Below are 25,252 nucleotides of genomic sequence, written 5' to 3' on the forward strand. Positions count from 1 at the left end.
CCGATTTCTAATCCCCAAATGCATTACTCTGCACTTATTTGCATTCAATTTTAGTTGCCAGATATTAGACCATTCCTCTAACTTTTGCAAATCCTTTTTCATATTCTCCACTCCATCCTTGGTGTCTACTCTGTTACAAATCTTGGTATCATCTGCAAAAAAGGCAAATCTTTCATACTAACCCTTTGACAATGCCATTCATAAATATATTGAACAGGATCAGCCCCAGCACTGATCCTTGAGGGACTACACTACTCACCTTTCCTTCCTCTGAGCGAATTCTATTAACTACCACCCTCTGTCAAGTGGTTTCTAATCCAGTTCACCACTTTGGGTCCTAACTTCAGCCTGCCAAGTTTGTTCAAGAGCCTCCTATGAGGAACCGTGTCAAATGCTTTGCTGAAATTTAACTAAATTATATCTAGCATATGACCATGATCCAATTCACTGGTCACCCAATCAAAAAATTCAATCAGATTTGTTTGGCATGATTTACCTTTAGTAAAACCATGTTGCCTCAGATCCCATAATCCATTAGATTCTAGGAATTTCACTATCCTTTCTTTGAGCAATCCTTCATTTTTTTCCAATAACCGAAGTGAGGCTTACCAGCCTGTAGTTTCCATCTTCATCTCTGTGACCACTTTTGTGAATAGGGACCAAATATGCTCTTCTCCAATCCCGAGGAACCACTCCTGTCTCCAAAGATTTGTTGAACAAATCTTTAATAGGACCTGCCAGAACCTCTCTGAGCTCTCTCAATATCCTGGGATGGATCCCATCCGATCCCATTGCTTTGTCCACCTTCAATTTTTCAAGTTTTTCATAAACACTTACTTCTGTGAATGGTGCGGTATCTACTCCATTCTTGTGTGTAACTTTGCCAGACAATCTTGGTCTTTTCCAGGATTTTCATCTGTGAACACAGAACAGAAGTATTTGTTTAGCATGTTTGCTTTTTTCCTCATCGCTCTCCACATATTGGTTCATAGTATCTTTTAGTTTCCCAATTCCATTTTTCATCTTCCTCCTTTCACTAATATCTGAAAAAATTATTGTCTCTCTTTTTACATTTTTAGCCATTTGCTCTTCCGCTTTGGCCAGATGTATCTCTCTTGGCTTCTTTCAGTTTCACCTGGTGGTCCTTTCTATACTCCTTCTTGGGTTGTTTTTTTTTTCTTCTATATTTCACGAATGCCAACTCTTTCCTTACAGGATTTCAACCATGCAAATACTATGCCACTGATACCTATTTCCACTAGCTATGCAAACATATAGTGTCAAAGGCTACTAAGTGCCAGAGATGTGTGTAACATAGTGATCCAAAAGTTACACATGTAAGTTGAGTTCTGCCCAAGACTCCGTCTATATGTAAGATGTGTATGTACAGAATAACTTATAGGTAGCGTTTTGGCATTTCCACACACATGACCACACACGTGTGTATGTATCTGAGATTATTCTCTATGAATTAATGTATATAACCAGCATAAAACAGTGTGTACATTATATAAATATAGTGAAAGTACTGGTGTGGAACAAGGCAGAGCCCGGGTGGTCCTAGAACTTATCCAAATGGTGGCAACAATCTGTCCTAAATTATACGGATAAGTTATTGGGATAGCTGCAGCAGACAGAAAATTGTCACTCTTCAGATAAATTCTGGTGCTGACAGCCTTGTCAGGATGATCAGTGCCTGCCACTTCCAGATAGTCATACTAGTCCCTTGTAATTCCCACCTAATTATCATGTATAAATTCACCTTTGAACTCTCTTGTCTGCCATAATTAGATTGTAAGTTCTTTCGAGCAGGGATCGTCTCTTGCATGTTTAACGTACAGTGCTGCAGGTGTCTAGTAGCACTTTAGAAATAGTAGTAGTAGTAATATCCTGATTGTGGTGGCTGAATATTGAGCCATGTTTTTGGTGCAGAGATTCTGAACTGTGTATCATATCCTCCCTGAAGTGTACTCCCTCTGTTGCCCTTGCTTTGTGTTCAGCGGTCATACCTTATTTTATTGTGTTCAGTGGTCATACCTTAAAACAGACATATTTTATTAGTTTGTTTTAATAATAATAATAACAGTTTATATACCGCAGGACCGTGAAGTTTTATGCGGTTTACAACAATTAAAAATGTTAGATTGAGTAGTACTAACTCAATGTTAGATTGAGTTGAAGTTTAGCGATTAGTTGTGGGGAAAGATTGTGCAGTACAGCTGCCTACGTACTTTAGGAACAGATATGCTTTTAGGTGTTTCCTGAATTCCCCATAGGTATTTGCAAGCATGAGTAATTGTTTCAGGTCTTTACCCCATAATGCTGCCTGATATTAGAAGAGATGTTGATGATGTCTTTTAAATTTACATCCTCTAACCGGTGGGGAAACAAAATTCACGTTTGAGCTTCTCATATGTTGATTAGTTGAAAAAAGAGAAAAGGTCAGATATATATCTGGGGGCTAGGCCGAAAAGTACCTTAAAGCAGAAACATCCGAACTTAAACTTTACACGTGCGTCCATTGGCAACCATAGAAACATAGAAAATGACGGCAGAAAAGGGCCACAGCCCATCAAGTCTGCCCACTCAATTGACCCTCCCCCTTACTGTCCTCTTGGAGATCCCACCCTGATGACCCCTCCCCTTAACTCTACCTTCTTAGAGATCCAACATGTGTATCCCATTTATTCTTAAAATCTGGCACGCTGCTGGCCTCAATCACCTGTACTGGAAGCTCATTCCAATGATCAACCACTCTTTCGGTGAAGAAATATTTCCTGGTGTCGCCATGAAATTTCCCACCCCTGATTTTCAGTGGATGCCCTCTTGTGGCCGAGGGTCCTTTAAGAAAGAAAATGTCATCTTCCACCTCGATACGACCTGTGATATATTTAAATGTCTCAATCATGTCTTCATTTCCCTACGTTCTTCGAGGGAATATAGCCGCAATTTATTCAGCCTCTCCTCGTAAGAAAGATGCTTGAGCCCTGAGACCATCCTGGTGGCCATTCGCTGAACCGACTCAACTCTCAGCACATCTTTACGTTAATGTGGCCTCCAAAATTGTACACAGTATTCCAGATGAGGTCTCACCATGGTTCTGTACAAAGGATAATGACCTCGGGCTTCCGACTAACGAAACTTCTACGGATACAACCCAGCATTTGTCTAGCCTTGGATGAAGCCTTCTCCACTTGATTGGCAGTTTTCATGTGTTCTCTGATGATCACTCCTAAATCCTGTTCTGCCGAAGTCCTAGCCAAGGTCTCTCCATTCAAGGTGTAAGTTCTGCACGGATTTTTGTTGCCAAGGTGCATGACCTTACATTTTTTAGCGTTGAATCCCAGTTGCCAGGTCGAGGACCAATGCTCTAACAAAAGCAGGTCCTGCGTCATACTGTTGGACAAATTGCTGTCACTTACTATGTTACATAGTTTGGCGTCATCGGCGAATAATGTTATTTTCCCTTGAAGCCCTTGAGTCAGGTCTCCTACGAATATGTTGAAAAGGATCGGGCCCAAGACTGAGTCCTGAGGCACTCCACTGGTCACCTCCGACGTTTTAGAGAGGGTAGCGTTAACCACCACCCTCTGAAGTCTACCACTTAGCCAGTCACCGACCCATGAAGTTAGTGTTTCTCCTAAACCCATCGATTTCATTTTGCTCAATACCTGCGGTGTGGGTCGCTATCAAAAGCTTTACTGAAGTCCAAGTACACGACATCTAGGGACTCTCCCAAATCCAGCTTTCTTGTTACCCAGTCAAAGAAGCTGATAAGATTAGATTGGCAGGACCTACCCTTGGTGAATCCATATTGGTGGGGATTACGTAGTTTCTCCACGTTCAGGATCGTGTCCAATTTGAGTTTGATTAGGGTTTCCATGAGTTTACTCACTATCGATGTGAGACTCACCGGTCTGTAATTCGCAGCCTCTGCTCTGCAACCCTTTTTGTGCAGAGGAACGACGTTAGCTGTTTTCCAGTCCAAGGGGACTCTTCCCGTACTCAGGGAGAGATTGAAGAGCACGGATAACGGTTCCGCTAGGACATCACACAACTCTCTGAGCACTCTAGGGTGTAGATTGTCCGGTCCCATGGCTTTGTCCAAGGCGGAGTCTTGATAATTCGCCGTAGACGTCGCTGGGTGTAAACTCGAAATTCCGAAATGGTTCTTCCGAGCTTGGTTTTGCCTGCAATTGTGGACCGGACCCCGGCGCCTCGCAGGTGAAGACTGAGCAGAAGTATTCGTTTAGTAGTTCGGCTTTATCTGAATCTGATTCTACGTAATTCCCGTCTGGTTTTCGAAGGCGTACTATCCCATCTGTGTTTCTTTTTCTGTCGCTAATATACCTGAAGAAGGATTTGTCCCCCTTCTTAATTTTCTTTGCTAGATTTTCTTCTACACAAGTGCAGGAGTCGGTAGGAAGGAGTTACATGATCGAACTTCTTCAGCCCAAAAATCAGCCTGACTGCTGCATTTTGCACCAGTTGTAATCGCTGCAAGTTCTCGGTAATTGCCAGATAGGCGATATTGCAATAGTCAAGTTGGCTTAGTATAAGGGATTGTACCATAATTCTGAATGATGAAGCATCAAAATATGCTCTAATGGACCAAAGCTTCCAGAGAGTAAAAAAAAAACCCTTTCTAACCAAAGAGTCCACCTGGTCTTTCATGGTTAGGCCTGGTCTTTCATGGTAAGGCCTTTGTTGAAAGCTGGTTTATCAAATTTAAGGAAATAAATACAGCATGGTGTGAGACTCACTTTGGTTTGTTTTCTATGAGTCATTTCTGGATAGTTATTCATATTTATAGCAATTTTTTTTTTTTTATTTCTCTAAAAAATTTATAGCCTGCACTATCTACCATTGTAGGCGGGTAATAAAAAAAACCACACCATGAGCCAAATATGACAAAACGGTAATTGAACATTTTCATAAACTATAATCATATGTGCCAATCATATCATCTTAAATTCCTTCTGCAAGCAAGTACTCGGTCAGGTCATGATTCTAATAATGCACTGGCTGCCGATGGAAGCTCGCGTAAAGTTCTTCAAGTTCACCTGCCTCTGTTTTAAAGTACTATACGGACTAGCCCCTAAATACAAAACTGACCTTTTCTCCTTCTCAGCCAACAAACACACGAGAAGCTCACATTTGAACTTTGTTTCCCCCCCAGTTAGAGGATGTAACTAAAAAAAACACCATGAACACCTTCTCTCATATCAGGCAGCATTATGGGGTAAAGATCTAGAACAATTGCTTTCGTCCACTACTTATGAGGAATTCAGGAAGAGCCTAAAAACACATCTGTTCCTGAAGTATCTAGACAGCTGACCCATACATCTCTCTCTCCTCAATAACGGTTCTCTTGACCTATCAACCACTTGCTTTCACCTCTTTTAAGTTCAATCAATTTGTACCTTCTTTTATTCTTTTGTAAACCACATAGAACTTCACGGTACTGCAGTATATAAACTGTTATTATTATTATAATGGCACTCTTAAGTTAAGTGGCGGTAGACACCCTACCGCTGCCTAACTTAATTGTTTTAATTGGTGATAAAAGGCACAGTAATTGACCATGCCATTTAAAACCAATTAAAAAACGATTTTAAAAAAATGGAGGCGCCTCATTCTCTCATGCCACTGTAGGCATGGCTAACGCTGGAAATGGCAATAGGCATTGTAAAGCGCATCCATAGCCATGATTCTCATGAAAGGTAGGCAGCGGAAATGTAGGCCTTCAAAACCCTGGCCTACGTTTCTGGCTCCTACCTTTCACGAAGACGCGAGTCTAGAAGTGGCTCCGTTGCGTGATTGACACGAGATTAGCGGCCATTTTTTTAAGGTAGTCACCGATAATGGCGCCATTTATAGAATCCGGTTGTAAGTGTGCGCAGAACCTTTCTGTCATCTGGCTATAACAAAAGCAATAAGATGGTGCTAATTTTTCAGCCTTTTATAAAAGATCATGTGAAGACCATATACAGGATTGTTGTTCACATCAAGAAAGGAATTCATTCTTTCCAGAGGTTGACAGAGCAACTGGTTAACTTTAAGCAGTTCAACAGCTGGATATCTTAAAGCCCTATAATTGACATAGCTCACAATTGTACTGTAGTATCATTTACCATAATTACTACATGAAAGCATTTATTTATCTTTAATGATCTATGAAGCATTTTCATTGAGGGTTGTTGAATTCTTCTATCTTTGTTCTCTTGTTATAAAGCCCAGTAGATTCAGCATATTTATTAAATGAAACAAATATTTTCTAGACTACATTGAGGTCAAATTACTGAAAATAACTTTTTTTTTAACAGTTAATTTCTCTTAGAATGAAAATACAGTTCAATAATATAAGATGGATTGGCCTTTCCTGGATATGTTACTTTTAATTGATCTCTGCTTATTTTTTCTAGGGTCCCTTTGAAAGTATAACTTACAGGTCATCTAAGTTGAAATGTTAGGTCATAACAAAATGATGTGGGTGAAATGTTGGACTTTTGCCCAAAAGTGTTATGTTGAATTTGAAATTCAGGCAAAGGTTCACAGTGCTTTGAACAGAAATTTACTCTGCAGGAAATTCAATTCTTATAAAAAAAGAAAAACATTTTATTTCAAAGTTTTTAAAGAAACAGATTCAGACTTTAGGCCTCTTTTTGTTCCTGCCTTTCCCTGAAATCTATATCTTGCTCCGTTAAGTCAGTTTTGGAGTGTTAAAGTTTCAGCTTGCAAATATATCTCACAGAAGTGGTGACCGATTAGATTATCAGGTGAATGCACCAAACTTGTGAACCTGCTTCCACTGCCTGAACAAATGGCTTTATATATTTTCTTATAGTATGTTTTTATAAAACATTCCTTAGGTTAGGCATACTAGCAGTTTAATAGTTATGTACCACAAATCTCTTCTTTGATTTCTTAAAAAGAAAAAAAAAAAATCCATTCTCTGCTATTTACAGTTTGCCCATATGGCAACCATTTTCAACAGACATAGTGTATTTGTGTGCTATGATTTTGCCTCATCATAATAGCTACTCACAATTTAATTAAGCTGTTTAACAAACTTGATTTCATTAATATTTATGTATATTGTTACCCTTGAATTCAGTTTAAAATGACTGATATGATAGGCTTCAGTTGCCAGAGAATGTGGTAAAATCACTTAGCGGGGTTTAAAAAAGGCCTGGATAATTTCGTAAAAGAGAAGTCCATAGGCCATTATTGAGATGTAACTTGGGGGAAATCCACTGCTTATTTCTAGGATAAGCAGCATAAAATCTGTTTTATTACTTGGGATCTATCTAGGTACTGGGGACCTGGGTTGGCCACTGTTGGAAACAGGATACTGGGCTAGAAGGACTTTTGGTCTGTCCCAGTATGGTAATTCTTATGTTCTTAATCTTTAGATCAAATAAAATATATTAGTTTACCAAGCATTTGACATTTTCTCACATACTGTAGTCCAGCAGGTTTAAACATCTTCTAAAAATAAACCTGGGTTAATAGAAAGCAACAATTTAAATAAAATTACTGTTTGACATTTGAGAAGTAGGCTTAATTGACTCAGAATGAACCTACCTGTTTTCTCTCTGTCTAGGAACCTCTTTGCACATGATGAATTAATAGAAAGAAAAAGACCATATTTGCGGAGCTAAGAACACGATGTCCTTGATTTCCAACATGCAGGATACAGCTCATCTATCACTTGAGAAATCTCAAAGCCCAGCAAATGGGAATGGGGAACCATTTGATTCAGGTGAATGTTTTTGTTATACAAGTACATGCATATTTTTTTGTACTTCTCCCGCTTTATTTCTTTCTTCTTTCACCATTTCGTCAAGTGGTATATCTGGATGACTCTAGAAGCCCCTACTCAGAGTTTGGACACATTTTCTGACCAACGAGCAGCACTGAGAAGGCTTCCACACTAAACAACATCTATCTGCTCTCCCTCTTTGGGTCTTATACTAGGGCTAGCGCAACATAATAAACCTAATAAGCACAGCAGTAGAGTGCCAAAACCTGTCATGACAATGGTCCTGCCCGCATGCATGGTTTTGGCTCTTTAGCATTAAGCTGTGCTGTGCAGAAAGGAAGTTTGGTGAGACTTGTACCAGAGTTCTTCCTGTACTGCACGGTAATGGAGGTAGGATGGCAGGAGTTACTGAGGCAGTTGCTCCAGAGGAGGGGTTATCCTGGTGGCAGCTATGTGATAGGGGAGGGCGGTAGTGGTGGCAACTCCAGGGAATGCGCAGGAGGTACCATAAAACCTGACCCTGCTCTGTTTAGTGCTCCTTCTCATTACAGAAATTTTTATTTCTAAAATGATTTTTTGCAATCTAGGTGTATTTTATTGGATCCAAACCATACTGGGGTTATTATTGCCTTCATCTAACTCTGTCAGTGACCAAATTATTAAAAAAAATAAAATAAAAAATACAGCTTAGTCCCTGAAGCATGAAAGAAACTTAACATTTCTGCATCCGGTATTATAATGCTTATCGCAGTTTTGGGACAGAAGAAATAAAAAGTGGTTAGTAATTTTGTTTTTAGTACAGCTTCATCCATTTTTAATTCCCTATAAAACTTCAAGAGTGTTACGGTCAACTGATCAACATCTATTAGTTGTTCCATCGTTAAAAGTTATAGGTACACGACGACATTCTATTTTTTCAGTTACGGCTCCTCTAGCCTGGAACGCCTTGCCAATTTATTTAAGAGAAGAAAGAATTTTAGATAAATTTAAGAGCAAACTTAAGGGATTTCTTTTTAAAGATGCTTTTAGTGATTAATTGATTTTTTTACATTTTATATTGAATCTTTTTTGCAGTCCATATCAAATTTCTGCACCTCTCCCTACTGTTTTTATCCTTAAATGTTTCTTTTATATTGAATTGTATTTCTTCCCATTACCTTACCTATTGTCATCACATATGTTTATTGTTTTATTGTATATGTTTAGTCATGTTACGTGTTTTAGGCTATTTTGATTTGTTTTAAGTTGTTCTAAATATGTATTTTTACCCTAACTCTGTAATTGATGATGTACATCGCCTAGAACCTGGAATAGGCGATTAATCAAATCTTATAATAAACTTGGAAACTTGGATTTTGCCTGGCACTGATGTCAAGCTCCACTGGCCTATAGATTCTCATATTATCCTTAAGCCATCTTTAGAAATTGACATTACATTGAATGAAAAGTTTCAGATTATTGTTTGTTTTATGTCTGAGTACTTTCAGGACTCTAGGGTGAACTCCATCTGGTCCCAGTGATTTGTTTCTCTTGAATTTGTCAGTTTTATCTGTTATCTTCTAGACGTAGGCCCTCTTTTACTAAGGTGCGCTAACCGGTTGTCAAGCGCTAAACACTAACGCAAACATGTTAGTCTATGAATGAGTTAGCGTTTAGCGTGCACTAATCGATTAGCTCATCTTAGTAAAAGATGGGGTTACTGTTATGTTTTATTTGCTCTGAGTCATAACCATCAAATAAGGTTTCTGGTGTAGGTGTGCCCCAGTATCAATAAAGACTGAGGCAAAGAAATTTCAAAATTTTGAAACTGTAAGACTGGTTTCCCCTATTTTGTGTTTAGAAAGCTATTGTTAGTTTGTTTATTTTTTTGTTCCTCACCTCATTTGAGCCCTTTCAGTAACTAAGGGTTCCTTTTACTAAGCTGCGTTAGTTTTAGCTGCGTAGCGCGGGTTTAGCGCACGCGGCAATTCAGCGTGCGCTAAAACCGCTATCGCAGCTTAGTAAAAGGAGCCCAATCAGCTCAGCCATTCAGCGCGGCTCTCTGTGCTAAAAACCGCTAGCGCGGTTTCGTAGAAGAGGGGGAGAGTAGCAGAAAAAAAGCCAGAATGATGGAGGTCTCCAAGAGCTGCCATTGGCTTCCGGACCTTGCATTGAAGAACAGTGGTCTAGAGGGTGGCTACTGAATTGGTCAGTGATCTTCATAATAAAAGCATATGAGGACAGACTTAAATATCTCAATATGTATACATTGGAAAAAAAGCAGGAAAGAGGAGATAGCATAAAGACCTTTAAATACCTTTAGGGCATAAATGCATAGGACAGTGACCTTCACTAATTTTTAAGCTAGGGCTACTTTAGATCCCAATGAGTTGAAGGAGAGCTGCCAAATATCTTCCCAAGTGAGGCTGCAACTGAGTGTCAAAGATATCTGCCCCACACCAGCCTGCCTTCAAACTTTTATTGAGGGTATCCTGAAGGAGTTGGGCATTTCCAAATGCATTCTCTTTATATACGAAGAAGTGCCTTGTCCTTCAGGCATGCAGCTCTTTCCCCTTTCTGCCCATGAGCTTGAGTAGAGATTCAAAGACTAGCAGAAATAAAGCCAAAATGATGATGAGTGCCACCTCCGAGGTCTCTAGGGGTTGCCATTGACCCCTGAGCCTTGCATTAAAGTACACTGGCATAGGAGGTGGGTCTTTTTCAGTTGGAAGGAAGCTTGGAATGAGGGGACATAGGATTGAAGATGAGAGGGAATAGACTCAGGATTAGTCTAATGATACACAGTAAAACCTTGGATTGCAAGTAACTTGGTATGCAAGTGTTTTGCAAAACATTTTATTAAATTTTAACTTGATATACAAGCAAGGTCTTGCAATATAAGTACATACAGTATACACGCGTCGCATCATCACAACTGAGCCAATGGTTCTTCTCTCTCTGACGCTGCGGGAGTGTAGTAACTGTTCTAAACAAGCAAAGTCTTGCAATACGAATACATACAGTATTTTGTATTAAAGTTTTTGGGTTGTGGAGTTTCTATTATTTCTTATGGGGAAATTCACTTTGATATATGAGTGTTTGGGATTACAAGCATGTTTTCGGAACAAATTATGCTCGCAAACCAAGGTTTTATCCCAGGACAAGCAGGCAGCATATTCTCAACAGTGGGTGACGTTACCGACGGAGCCTCGCAGCGGACAGCCTCGCAAGCAGACTTGCTTGAAGATCTTTGTAAGAGCTTACGAGTGCTGCACTGCGCATGCGCGAGTGCTTTCCTGCCCGAGTTAGGGCGCGCGTCTCCTGTGAGGTACCTCAGTTCAAAGTTTTCCGCGGAGCCGAGAAGTCCTCTTCACTTCAGCTCTGCAGCCTTCGTTGCCTTCTCTCACCGCGGCTTTTTTATTTTTGTTAGTCGCTGTGCTTGCGTTTTTCTTATTGTCTCTTTTTTGTTTAAAAAAAAACTTTTATTTTTTGACTTTCTTCCGGCCAACGGCCTTTTGGCCTAGCACTGGCCACTTACCTCGTTCGTTACGTCGGCCTTTAATTTTTCTATGTCCTGGTCTCTTTCCGGGTTCAAAAAGTGTAGCCAGTGCAGCAAGGCCATTTCAATAACCGATCCTCATAGTCAAGTGTATTGCTTGCCTGGGTCCTGAACATTGCCCCAACGCCTGTTCGTGCTGTGCTGCCCTTCAACCTCGAGCCCTTTGCAGACGTCGTGCCAAGCATCTTCAACTATTTGGCACTATGGAACAATCTGCTGAGAGGGTCTCGACCTCGGCTTCGGGGACGGCCTCGACTTCCAAGACCTTGATCTCAACGCCCGCATCTGTCTCCACCAAGGCCTTGACCTTGACGCCTCCGGTCTCGAAGGCCTCGCCGGCAGTTCCTCAGAAATCTTCCTCGGTGGGTAAGTCTCCTGTATCTCCTTCAGGTACTATTCCCAAGAAGCCTTCAGAGTCCCAGGCATCCCAGGCTGTATCTGCGGCCCTACCAGCCTCTTCCAGACCTCCAGCCAAGCATGCCTCCAAGCATAGGGAATACTCATCCTCGAGGTCGCCCTCATTGGAACGCACTGCTGCACCTTCGAGACCTGATCCCTTTGTCTCGGTGCCTTTGTTTGAGGACATGTTGAAAGCCATTCTGACCACTCAGATTTCCTCGGTCATGGCTCAACTCCTCCCGTCCTCGACCCTGCTTCCTACGAGCCATCCTGAGTGGCAGTCTGAGACCCCTGTGGAAGCACCTCGAGGCAAGCCTCGGAAGTCTCGCTGTTTCTCATCCAGTGACTCTTCGCCTACTCCTCGGACACAGTCTCCTCAACCTCGATCGAGGCATCATTCGAGGCATCTCGCTTCCAAGCTCACTCAGGAGTCTTTTCTACAGCAGAAATCCTCTCCTCCTCCGGATACTGAGTCTTCTATGCCTCGTTTATCAAAGGCTACCGAGACTTCTACTAAATCTAAACATAAGTCTCGCAAGGCTATTACACCGGCTGCGTCTCCTCGCAGTCCATTGAGGTCAAAGACTCCTTCATCGAGATCGCCTCCAAGGGAGCCTTCTCCTCCTGCCTTGACCCACTCTGTTCCTCAAACCCCGGGGACTTCACCATCGAAGTTTTTGAAGCGCAAGCACTCTCTAACTCCTCCTGTTGCAGATAGTGGAGCTTCTTCAATCACTGTGCGCCTGGATTCTGAGCCTCCTTCTCAATACTCCTTCTTATTTGGTGGTTCCTAAGTCTCGCACTCCTTCTCCTGAAGGTGCCTCGACCTCGAAGTCTGCCTCTTTTGCCAGGTTTGTCTTTGACATGGGGAAAGCTCTTCAGCTGGATCTCCACTCTGATTCCAAGTACATCCCTGAATACTTGGCCGACATGGAGTTGCCTCATCCACCCAAAGAGACCTTGAGGCTTCCTATGACTCCAGTATTGAAGCAAACTTTCTTAAGTAATATGGAAACTCCTTATTCCATTACAACCATTCCATCCAAGCTGGAATCCAGGTATCACACAGTACCTTGCAAAGGCTTTGAGAAATCTCAATTGTCCCACCAGTCCTTGATTGTGGAATCTTCTGTAAAGAAAGCTCAACCTCTAAGCTTTACACTGCGGTCCCTCCAGGCAGGGAGGGCCGTACCATGGACAAGTTTGGCCGTAGATTATATCAGAATTCCATGATGGCTAACAGAATTCTCAATTACAACTATACTTTCACTGCTTATTTTAATCATTTCCTCAAATTGATGCCTAAGTTCTACCCGGCTCTAGAGAAACAGTGTCTTCCGGAATTCAAACAAATTATTTGGACTCTGTCTCAACTTCGACTCTTCATGCTGCAAGCCACATATGATGCCTTTGAGCTCTCTTCCAGAGTTTCTGCTTTTGCAGTAGCCATGTATCGCCTTGCTTGGCTCCGCATTGTTGATATGGATCCCAATTTGCAGGACCGTCTAGCCAACTTGCCTTGCCAGGGAAATGAGCTTTTTAATGATTCTATTGAAGCTGCTACAAAGCGTCTCTCTGAATATGAGCACTCTTTCACTTCCTTGATTTGACCGAAGCCTAAGACTCCTCCTGCTCGGCCATACAAACAACCACCATGTCGTTATCTTCAAAAAAAGACGCCAGCTTTCTCCAGGCCTCCGCCTAGAAGGCCACCACAGCAACAACGACAGCAGAAAGCTCAAATTCCTGCTGTGGCTAAACCAGCTCAGTCTTTTTGACATTCCCTGTCTGAGCATACCAACCTCCCTTCATCAGACTTCTCTTCTGCATAGGAGGTTGTCTTCCCCATTTTTATCATCAGTGGGAGATGATTACCTCAGATCTCTGGGTTCTCACCATCCTTCGGGAGGGATACTCACTTCACTTTCTTCAGGTGCCTCCAGATCACCCTCCAAGAGAGTGTCCTTCAAATTTGTCGCAACTTTCCCTTCTTCTTCAGGAAGCTCAGGCTCTTCTTCGCCTTCGAGCTGTCGAAGTTCCCTTAAACCAACGGAACATGGGCTTTTATTCCCATTATTTTCTATCCCCAAAGAAGATGGGGGATTTGCGACCCATTCTGGACCTCAGAGCCCTCAACAAATTTCTAGTCAAAGAGAAGTTTCGGATGCTTTCTTTACCAACCTTATATTCCCTGATGAATCAGGGAGATTGGCTATGCTCTCTGGATCTCAAAGAGGCTTATACTCGTATCCCAATTCATCCAGCCTCTCGCAAATATCTAAGATTCCGGGTGAGGAATCTTTCTCTACAATACAGAGTTCTTCCTTTCGGACTCGCCTCATCCCCCAGAGTCTTCATGAAGTGTCTGGTGGTGGTGGCTGCAACCCTCCGTACCCAGGGTCTTCAAGTTTTTCTGTACCTGGACGACTGGCTCATCAAAGCCCCTCTCAACAAGGGGTTATTGCAGCGACCCAACAGACTATTATGTTCCTCCAATGTCTGGGGTTCGAAGTCAACTTTCCAAAATCTCAGTTGACCCCATCTCAGTCTCTTCAGTTCATTGGGGGCCACTCTAGACACTGTCAGCTCAGAGCGTTTCTACCTCCACCACGTCAGGATACCCTCATTTGCCTTTGCCATCAAGTATCTCATCTCACATCAATTTCAGCAAGACAAATGATGGTTCTGCTCGGTCATATGGCTTCTACAGTTCACGTGATACCTTTTGCCAGACTTCACCTTTGCATACCTCAGTGGACCCTGGCATCTCAGTGGCAACAAGCTACCGACCCGCTTTCTCAACAGTAACTTACAGTAACTCCTTTCTTGAAGCAGTCTCTCCACTGGTGGATGCTCTCTTCCAATCTTTCCAGAGGTTTGCTGTTCCACAATCTCCCTCATCAGAAGGTTCTCACAATAGACTCTTCAACCTATGCATGGGGAGCCCATCTAGACGGTCTCCATATCCAAGATCATTGGTCTCCTGCGGACTGTCTTTGTCGCATCAATCTGTTGGAACTCAGAGCGATTTTCAATGCTCTCAAAGCTTTTCAACACCTTCTTCACCATAACGTAGTCCTTGTCCGGACGGACAACCAAGTCGCCATGTATTATGTCAACAAACAGGGAGGTACGGGATCTCACTCCCTTTGTCAAGAAGCTCTGAAGCTGTGGGATTGGGCAATCCATCACAACATCTTTCTCAGAGCTGTCTACATTCAAGGTCAGCATGTGGAGTTTTATTTATATAAAATTCACATATACATATTGTTCACTGGCCCATTCTTTCCCTGTCCTCAGGGGCCATCTCTATTGTTCAAGGTTAAAAGTATGTCCAGGTATACTAGATATTTCCATGTCCAGAGGCAATGGGGTGTTAAGTTGCTTGCCCAAGATCACATGGAAAAGCAGTGGGATTTCAGTTGGGCTTCCCTGGTGCTTAGCCTGGTGCTGTGACCAGTAGATTTCTCCCTATACTGCTTGAGTGCAAATGTGTTTACCCAGGAACAGTTTGGATAATAATCAAAATCCTGAATTTCATTAGTAAAATTTTTTTTGGGGGGGTAACCTACAAAGAGGCATTTTATTATTGTCTTCCCCAAAGTGAAATTCATTGGCAGCTGGAAGAGACTCGGGAAATGATAAAAACAACTAAACTAATCTGCAAATCTAGAGGTTCAAAACAAATTGAGATTATCATAGATCAACCAGGAAGTTTAGAACATCATAAAAACACAAGAATTGGCGCTGCTGGGTCAGACCAGTGGTCCATCATGCCCAGCAGTGGTGGCCCTCTGGTCAAAGACCAGTGCCCTAATTGAGACTTTCAAAGAAACATTTTCTCCCATATTGTAATCCATCAAAGTATTAACATGCTTTTGAAAGAATAAGTAATTTCATTAGAAGTGACCTCATGGGGTCATTTTAATGCTTTACCAGAATGATATCAGGCTCTATTGAGTCCTTTTTAGGGTAGCAGTGGATCAAAATGTTTTTCTTATTATTCCCAGAAAGAATAATATATTTTGAGTTTGTGATCTCTTTTGTGCCAGGAAAAATATTTTGTACAGAGATGTTTATTTGCTGTTTGGGCCTTTGAAATTCCTTCTTCAGATATTTCAAATGGAAGCAATGATGGAGTACTACAGAACATTATAAGCTATAAAATTTAAATTACGGTATCATAATTCTGTTTAGTGTGCTTGAAGAGTCAGTGCTGTAAAAATTATGGAATACTTTAACATTTATTGCTTTTTAAAGGACACTTGTGTCCTAGGAGGTTTTATTTCTGGCTTTTTCCCGTCAGTCACTGGATTTCTGTCACACTGAGCTTACTGTTACTGCCTACCGAAGTGCAATGAAATCTTGTGTAAATAAGAACCAGTACAAAGTGAAACCCGTTAAGACACTACTTTCTCTGACATATTTGGTTGTTTTTTTCCTGTTTTCGGCTCTGGGATCTAAGCTCACATTACTATTCATTTGTCTTTAACAGATGAAGGCTCAGGAATTGAAGACACCGACTTCAACTGGGAGGAATACTTAGAGGAGACTGGTGCAAGTGCCGCTCCACACACCTCATTTAAACATGTAAGTGTTTATATTGGACTGACTTCTTGTTTTCAATTTGCTATCATTAATAAGAGCCTGAACCATGTTGTTTTTGGTAGTATACAGCAGTACTAAAGACCTGCCGTTACAAAAGACTCCTGAACAAAACACTTGCTTTCCAAGCAGGTCAACTGAACGATTGGCTGAGTAATATTATCACGCACTCCTCATCCTACCTAAATTTCAGAAAATTAGTAAAAATAAACTTGTTTAACCGATTTGTAACCTAAGACCTCTTAAGCCTTATCTCTCCAACACAAACTGAATTGTTCCCCAATTTCTCTTTACCTCCTGCATCCTGCCCACCTGTATGTTGATGACTTTACTTTGTACCTATATTCGCTGATTGTCTAGCTCTTCTTTATTGTAAACCGCCTCGAACTACTACGGCTTTGGCGGTATATAAGAATAAAATTATTATTATTATTATTATTACTGAGGATGGGCCTATTGAACTTTGGTGACTGATGATAAAGAAATAACAAATTGGCATAAAACCAGACTGGTCTAATCTGCTACACAGTGAAGACAAAGGCACGGATTCTCCATTCTCAGAAGCTGCCTAAGCGGCTTTTGAAAATCGCACACTGGTGCCCTATACAGAATCGCCCTAAGCCACCTAACCACCACTCTAAGCGGCGCCCATAGTACAGGTGCCAGTTCAAGAATCATGTTGCCACTGAACTTTATCTTCACAATGAAAATTCTCTTAATAAATTCAAAACAAACCTTAAAACTTTCCTTTTCAAAGATGCCTATCAATAATGCACTTAAGAACCTATTAAAGGAAATAAAATGCTTTTAAGAAGCAACATCCCCATGTCCCTTCTGTTACTTCATATCCCTCTATCCTTCCTTTTATTTCTATTTACATATTGTAATTAAAACTTCCCTATTCCCCAGTTCATTTAGTTTCTAATAAGTCTAATTTTGTCTTAGTCCAGTTTTACCCCCTCTTTATTTTATTTTAACCAAATTTCTTTATTAGATTTTTCCAATTTTTAATATTGTAAACCGTCCAGATACATGTGATGGTCGATATATCAAGCCCCCTGCCAAGCCCAGCCAGAGCAACCCCCCTTAGCCACCTGGACCCCCCAACCTTTAGTAGTTGGCTGGCCGGATGCCCGCCTTCATCTGAATGGCAGGCCAGCCCCTTCCCGGTGCATTGTGGGATGCACTGGGGAGGGGCCTAAGGGCCTGATTGGCCAATGTGCCTATGACCCCTCCCACAGGAGGGGCCTGAGGGGCCTTAGGCGCCTGGGCCAATCAAAATCTTAGGTCTGTCTCCCAATGCATTGTGGGATGTGCTAGGAGTGGCGTAAGATTCTGATTGGCTAGACCCCTTAGGCCCCTCCTATGGGAGACGGCCCAAGGGATCTGGCCAATCGGAATCTTAGGCCACTCCCAGCACATCCTACCACTGCCTAAAAGCCAATCGGGATGCACATTTTTGAGAAAAAAAACTCCCAAGGCAGGCTGCCTACATTGTAGGTGCCTCCGGTAACCTAGTGAGGCCGCGATCAGTTTAGCGGCCAAGGCAGGGACCCATTCATCCCCCTTCCTCCCTGCAAAGACTACCGGCAGGAGGGATACCCAGTCCCTCCTTCCAGGATCCCCAAAGCCACCCCCCCTCAAATGTCCACGGCAGGAGGAGTGCCCAGTCCCTCCTGCTGGACACCCCTGACCCCTCCGTAATGACTGCGGCAGGAGGGATGCCAGTCCCTCCTGCTGGCCCCCCTATTATGATGTAACTTGGGTAGGGATGATGCTAATGTATTTCTTCCAGTCAGCACTGAGCGATTGTTTGCCTTGATATAACACATATGTGGTGATTTCAACACACAGCTGTTTTATATGCAGCTGATCAAGTGTTCAAATAATTGCATTGTCCATCTCTATAAAGGAACTGCTATTTTTTTGTGTCTTGTTTTCTTTATATTTTTCCAAACAATCATTTAACATCTGTCTATTAAGTAATCTCAGTAGCAATTATGGGAATTTATGATGTGCTTTTCAACTAAAGAGAATCCCAATGCACTTTACAACTATATTTTTCTGAATATTACTTCGTGCAGGCAGTAGTGCCTGGCCTGATAGGGTGTGTTACATTGACTAAGGAGAAAGAATAGCATCATTACTGCTGGATAAATTAAAGCACGGGGATATAGAGGACGAGTAGTTTGCCCAAGGTCATAGAAGGAGAATTAGACTCACGAGTACTTGGAATTTTTCTCATTCCTGGTCCTCTTATCTAACCACCAAATTGCCAACCCCTGTTAAATATATCTTTATGTCCATGTATCAGTCACTCTGCTCAAGCTTTGTGAATTAATATAGTTGAAGGGAATCAGCTGTACTCTCTTTATTGGAGACACAGTCCAGGACGCGATAACAAAAGAACATAAGAATTGCCGCTGCTGGGTCAGACCAGTGGTCCATCGTACCCAACAGTCCGCTCCTGCGGCGGTCCCTAGGTTAAAGACCAGTGCCCTAACTGAGAGCATAAGAACATAAGAATTGCTGCTGCTGGGTCAGACCAGTGGTCCATCATGCACAGCAGTCCGCTCATGCGGCGGCCCTCTGGTCAAAGACCAGCGCCCTTGTCTTGAATCCCTGGAGGGTATTTTCCCCTATAACAGCCTCTGGAAGAGCGTTCCAGTTTTCCACCACTCTCTGGGTGAAGAAGAACTTCCTTATGTTTGTATGGAATCTATCCCCTTTTAACTTTAGAGAGTGCCCTCTCGTTCTCCCTACCCTGGAGAGGGTGAACAACTTGTCTTTATCTACTAAGTCTATTCCCTTCAGTATCTTGAATGTTTTGATCATGTCCCCTCTCAGTCTTCTCTTTTCAAGGGAGAAGAGGCCCAGTTTCTCTAATCTCTCGCTGTACTGCTACTCCTCCAGCCCCTTAACCATTTTAGTTGCTCTTCTCTGGACCCTTTCGAGTAGTCGACTAGTATGGCGACCAGTGCTGGACGCAGTATTCCAGGAGAGGGTGTACCATGGCCCGGTACAGCAGCATGATAGCCTTCTCCGATCTGTTCATGATCCCCTTCTTAATCATTCCTAGCATCCTATTCGCCCTTTTCACTGCCACGGCGCATTGTGCAGATGGCTTCATCGACCTGTCGACCAGCACTCCTAAGTCTCTTTCCTTGGGGGTTTCTCCAAGTAACGTCCCGGACATCCTATATTCGTGAATAAGATTTTTGTTACCGACATGCATCACCTTACACTAATCCACGTTGAACCTCGTTTGCCATGTCATGTTCTCAAGCGTGTTTATGTCATGTTGTAGATATTCGCAATTCTCCTGCGTCTTCACTACTCTGAATAACTTTGTATCGTCTGCAAATTTAATCACCTCACTCATTGTACCAATTTCCAGATCGTTTATAAATATGTTGAAGAGCACGGGTCCAAGCACCGATCCCTGCGGCACTTCACTGGTGACGCTTTTGCAGTCCCACTCTCTTGTTTCCTATCCGCCAGCTAGTTTTTAATCCACATGAGTATTTCACCCTCGATTCCATGGCTCGCAATTTTTCGAAGTAGTCGTTCATGCTGAACTTATGGAAACACCAATCAAATGCCAATTGGATACGATCCTGAACGAGGAGAATCTACGAGATCCCCATCAACATGGTTTTACGAAGGGAAGGTCCTGCCAATCAAATCTGATCAGCTTCTTTGACTGGGTAACAAGAAAGTTGGATATAGGGGAATCCCTGGACGTCGTGTACTTGGACTTCAGCAAAGCATTTGATAGCGTCCCACACCGCAGGTTATTGAGCAAGATGAGTTCGATGGGACTGGGTGAAACATTAACCGCATGGGTTAGGGACTGGCTTAGAGGTAGACTTCAGAGGGTAGTGGTAAATGGTACCCTCTCCGATACGACGGAGGTGATCAGCAGAGTGCCGCAGGGCTCGGTCTTGGGCCGTATCCTATTTAACATCTTCGTAAGAGACTTGGCTGAGGGGCTTTGAGGTAAAATTACATTATTCGACGATGACGCCAAACTATGCAACATGGTAGGCAACCGCACAACAGATGAAAGCACAGTGCCCGACAAAAGCTCAATGCCCGACAGTATGACGCAGGACCTACTCCTGCTGGAGCATTGGTCAAAGACTTGGCAACTAAGTTTCAATGCCAAAAAATGCAAGGTCATGCCCCTTGGCGGCAAAAATCCATGCAGGACTTACACCCTAAATGGTGAGATCCTAGCAAGGACTATAGCAGAACGTGACTTGGGGGTGATCATTAGCGAAGACATGAAGACTGCCAATCAAGTGGAGAAAGCTTCATCCAGGGCTAGACAAATCATGGGCTTTATCCGTAGAAGTTTCGTCAGCCGTAAGCCCGAGGTCATAATGCCGTTGTACAGATCCATGGTGAGACCCCATCTGGAATACTGTGTACAATTCTGGAGGCCACGTTATCAAAAAGATGTGCGGAGAGTTGAGTCAGTTCAGCGAATTGCCACCAGGATGGTCTCAGGACTCAAGGATCTCCCATATGAGGAACGACTGGGTAAGTTGCAGCTGTACTCACTCGAGGAACGCAGAGAGAGGGGAGACATGATCAAGACGTTCAAATATGTCACAGGCCGTATCAAGGTGGAAGAGGATCTCTTTTTCCTTAAACCCACGGCAACAAGAGGGCGTCCGTTGAAAATCAGGGGTGGGAAATTTCATGGCGACACCAGAAAATATTTCTTCACTGAAAGGGTGGTTGATCGCTGGAATAATCTTCCACAACAGGTAATTGAGGCAAGCAGCATGCCAGATTTTAAGAAAAGATGGGATTGGCATGTGGGATCTCTTCATGGAGGTAGTTAGGGGGTGGGCCATTAGTGTGGGCAGACTGGATGGGCCGTGGCCCTTTTCTGCCGTCATGTTCTATGTTTCTAAGTAACCTTGTCGAACGCTTTCTGAAAATCCAGATATACAATGTCGACCGGGTCGCCTTTGTCTATCTGCCTATTTATTCCCTCGAAGAAGTGCAGCAAGTTTGTCAAGCAAGATCTTCCTTGTTGAAGCCGTGCTGGCTGGTTCTCATCAGATCGTGTCTGTCAAGATGCTCAATAATGCGGTTCTTTATCAGCGCCTCTACCATATTTCCTGGTACCGAGGTCAGACTGACCGGTCTGTAGTTTTCCCAGATCTCCCCTCGAACCTTTTTTGAAGATCAGCGTAACCTTCACCACCTACTAGTCTTCCGGAATCCTTCCCGATTTGATCGACTGATTGGCTATTAGTTGAAGGAGTTCAGCTATAGCCCATTTCAATCCTTGATTACCCTTGGATGGATGCCATCCGGTCCCGGGGATTTATCATTTTTAAGCCTTTCAATCTGCTTGCATATCTCTTCTAGACTGACCGTCAACCCTGTCAGTTTCCCGCTTTTGTTTCCCGCATATAGCCTGTCGGCTTCGGTATGTTGTGTATATCCTCTTTGGTAAACACAGACAAAAAATGTGTTCAGTTTGTCGGCGATGGCTTTGTCCTCCTTTAGCACTCCCTTTATTCCATGGTCATCCATCGGCCCCACCGCTTCCTACATGGGAAACATCCTCCTGTTAGAAGCTCTTTCCACTCATTGGCGTAGCGAGGGTAAGAGGTGCCTGGGACAGCGGCGCCCCTCCCCCACTCTCTTCTACGCCCCCCCTTCCCTTTCACCATACCTCTAGTTGAAGTTGTTGCTCGCGGCCGTCAACAATGTGCTCCTTGTGGCACCCGTAAGTGATGTTAGCGGGAAAGCCGACGGGGTCGTGAAGAGCTTGGAGGGGACGAATTGGAAGAGGAGGGGTGGTGGCACCCCTACCAACATAGCGCCCAGGGTGGACCTCCCCCCTTTACTACGCTACTGTTTCCACTGTTTGCTTTTGACTCTCATGTTTGGAGATTCATACCATGTCAAATCATTCCTCTTGGAATGTTTTATATTTTTTGTAGAAGAGCTCGAGTAAGTTTTGACTTCTCTACAAGATCATAAAAGAGCTACATTCATTTGTTTCACTAGTAACATTTGGCCTACTTACTGTTGGAAGTGTTTTGAAAATAGAAAGACATGCAGTTGTTGAACTGTTTTTAAGATATCTGGGTAAAGCTGTCCATCACATTTTGAAGGTAGGTTTCCTGGACTCTTTAAGAGCTTGATTTTATAATGTGATGCTTATGGGAGAAGTCCAAAAAGGCAGAATAGACACCAGTGTGCTTTTATGAACTAGCCTCCCAAATCTAACCCTAATAGCATACAAATGTCATTACCCGCTCTGTGTTTGTACCCATGTATGTTTTAAAATATTCACATACAGCTCAGCTCTACCTACATCCTGCCCAAACTTCACCCCCTCTTGGTGCACTGTTATAATCTTATTCACTGAAGCAAATAACCTTTACTGCAGCTAAGCTTATTTTTGGTAAGAGTAAGTTTGATCACGTGACCCCTCTGCTCAAGGAATTACATTGGCTCCCAGTGTATCTCAGAATTCAATTCAAGTGCATTTGTATTGCATTTAAGATCTTATTTGGCATTTTTGCCACTTTGATTCCTTTAGACTGGAATGTGCATAGGTCTCATCTTGCCAGAAGTTCTCAAACATTGAAACTTACATTTCCCTCTCTTAGTGGTAAAAACAGAACCTTCAGGAGATTTAGTCATTCTTTGGCTTTTAAATTAACTGAATTCTGGAAAGCTTTACCACTTACATTAAGACGTTTAGGTCCTTTTGCTTTATTCCGGAAAGCTCTGAAATAGAGAGTTGCGTGGGGACAGAAATCCCACCCGTCCCCGCCAAAGTCCCACCCGTCCCCGTGAGGACTCCCACCCGTCCCCACCCGTCCCCATGAGGAATCCCTCCGTCCCCACCCATCCCCGCGAGGAATCCCCTCCGTCCCCGCCCGTCCCCGCGAGGAATCCCCTACGTCCCCGCGAGGAATCCCCTATGTCCCCGCCCGTCCCTATAAACTACAGAAATAGTTATTTCATTTAATTATGCTACTGTATTAAAGGCTCTGGTAGAAACCCATTTAAAAATAAGAAAAAAGACTTTATTAATTTGGAAATATTAATTGGGAAGAATACATACTTTGTAAATGGGTTTCTACCAGAGCCTCTAATGTTTATAAATTTTTATCAACACAACTAATATACTACTTTATCCTTAAGCAAAAAAACCTTGTTTGCTAAACATTTTGGAAACTACCGTATTTTCTCGCATATAACGCACGCGCTATACGTGGTTTTTACGTACAGCGCATACCCTTGCACGGTATACGCGTTAGCGCGTTGTACAAATTTTTTTTTACATAGTTCCCCCCCGACGTCCGATTCACCCCTCCCCCCGCAGGACCGCTTGCACGCACCCCCACCCCCACCCCGCAGGACCGCTTGCACGCACCCCCACCCCCACCCCGAAGGACCGCTCGCACGCACTCCCACCCTGAAGGACCGCTCGCACCCCCACAGCCTCCCAACCCCCCCCCCCCATCATGTAGAATCTCCTACTGGTGTCCTGCTGCTTCCTCTTGGCGTCCCGACACCCAACACAATCGGGGCAAGAGGGAGCTCAAACCCTCTTGCCCCAGTCAACCGCGGCACCCCCGACACGATCGGGGCAAGAGGGAGCTCAAGCCCTCTTGCCCCAGCCAACCGCGGCATCCCCGACACGATCAGGGCAAGAGGGAGCTCAAGCCCTCTTGCCCCCCCGACTCCCCGACACGATCGGGGCAAAAGGGAGCCCAAGCCCTCTTGCCCCGCCGACTCCCCGACAATATCTGGCCAGGAGGGAGCCCAAGTCCTCCTGGCCCTGGCGACCCCCCCCCCCCCCCCCCCGCTAGTTGTTCGGGCCAGGAGGGAGCCCAAACCCTCCTGGCCACGGCGACCCCCTACCCCCACCCCGCACTACATTACGGGCAGGAGGGATCCCAGGCCCTCCTGCCCTCGACGCAAACCCCCCTCCCCCCAACGACCGCCCCCCCCAAGAACCTCCGACTGCCCCCCCAGCCGACCCACGATCCCCCTGGCCGACCCCACGACACCCCCACCCCCCTTCCCCGTACCTTTGTGTAGTTGGCCAGACAGACGGGAGTCAAATCGCCTGTCCGGCAGGCAGCCAACGACGGAATGAGGCCGGATTGGCCCATCCGTCCCAAAGCTCCGCCTACTGGTGGAGCCTAAGGCGCCAGGGCCAATCAGAATAGGCCCGGACGTCGGGGGGGGGGGGGGCATCAGGCTTTCAGGGTGGGGACAGGACTTCAAGGGGGAGAGGAGAGTCGTGGTGGGCGAAAGGAGAGTCGGAGTGGCCAGAGGAGAGTTGGGGCGGGCGAAAGGAGAATCGGGCAGCATGCGCGGTATACGGGTGTGCACGCTATATAAAAATTTCTGTACATAAATTTGTGTTTTTCGCGTGCTATACCCGTGTGCGCGTTGTACACGGGTGCGCGTTATCTACGTGAAAATACGGTAACTATTCTAGTCTACTTTTCCTTGTCAAGTTTATGTATTATGCATTATATTACTGTTAACCGAGTCAAGCTCCTTTTGGTTGATGACCCGGTCTATAAAATTTTTAGTTTAAAAAAGGTAATCTTGCTGCAATGGAAGTCAGTCAGTTCTAGAAATGTAATGTAATGTAATGTAATTTATTTCTTATATACCGCTACATCCGTTAGGTTCTAAGCGGTTTACAGAAAATATACATTAAGATTAGAAATAAGAAAGGTACTTGAAAAATTCCCTTACTGTCCCGAAGGCTCACAATCTAACTAAAGTACCTGGAGGGTAATAGAGAAGTGAAAAGTAGAGTTAGAGGAAAAATAAAAATAAAATAAACATTTTAACAAGACAGCATTGATCTAAATACTTTGGAAGGTAGAAGAGAGGAGAGAAAGGAATAGAAGCAGAAGGGGGAGCCGTTGAACAGTAGA

At 43.6% G+C, this 25,252-nt stretch overlaps 1 protein-coding gene across 3 annotated transcripts in view; it reads left to right on the top strand.

Annotated features, from left to right (window-relative positions):
- Positions 1-25,252, top strand: part of SFMBT2 (Scm like with four mbt domains 2) — a 243,407-nt gene that overhangs the window by 23,502 nt on the left and 194,653 nt on the right. For all 3 annotated transcript variants that reach the window (XM_033959308.1, XM_033959310.1, XM_033959309.1), the window contains exons 2-3: positions 7,607-7,765; positions 16,198-16,292. In XM_033959308.1, the coding sequence (XP_033815199.1) occupies positions 7,672-7,765; positions 16,198-16,292 (189 nt within the window). In that variant the 5' untranslated portion in view covers positions 7,607-7,671. The remainder of the gene's footprint in view (positions 1-7,606; positions 7,766-16,197; positions 16,293-25,252) is intronic.

This window comes from Geotrypetes seraphini, chromosome 9 (genome assembly GCF_902459505.1).
Source record: "Geotrypetes seraphini chromosome 9, aGeoSer1.1, whole genome shotgun sequence".
Classification (NCBI taxonomy): Eukaryota; Metazoa; Chordata; class Amphibia; order Gymnophiona; family Dermophiidae; genus Geotrypetes; species Geotrypetes seraphini.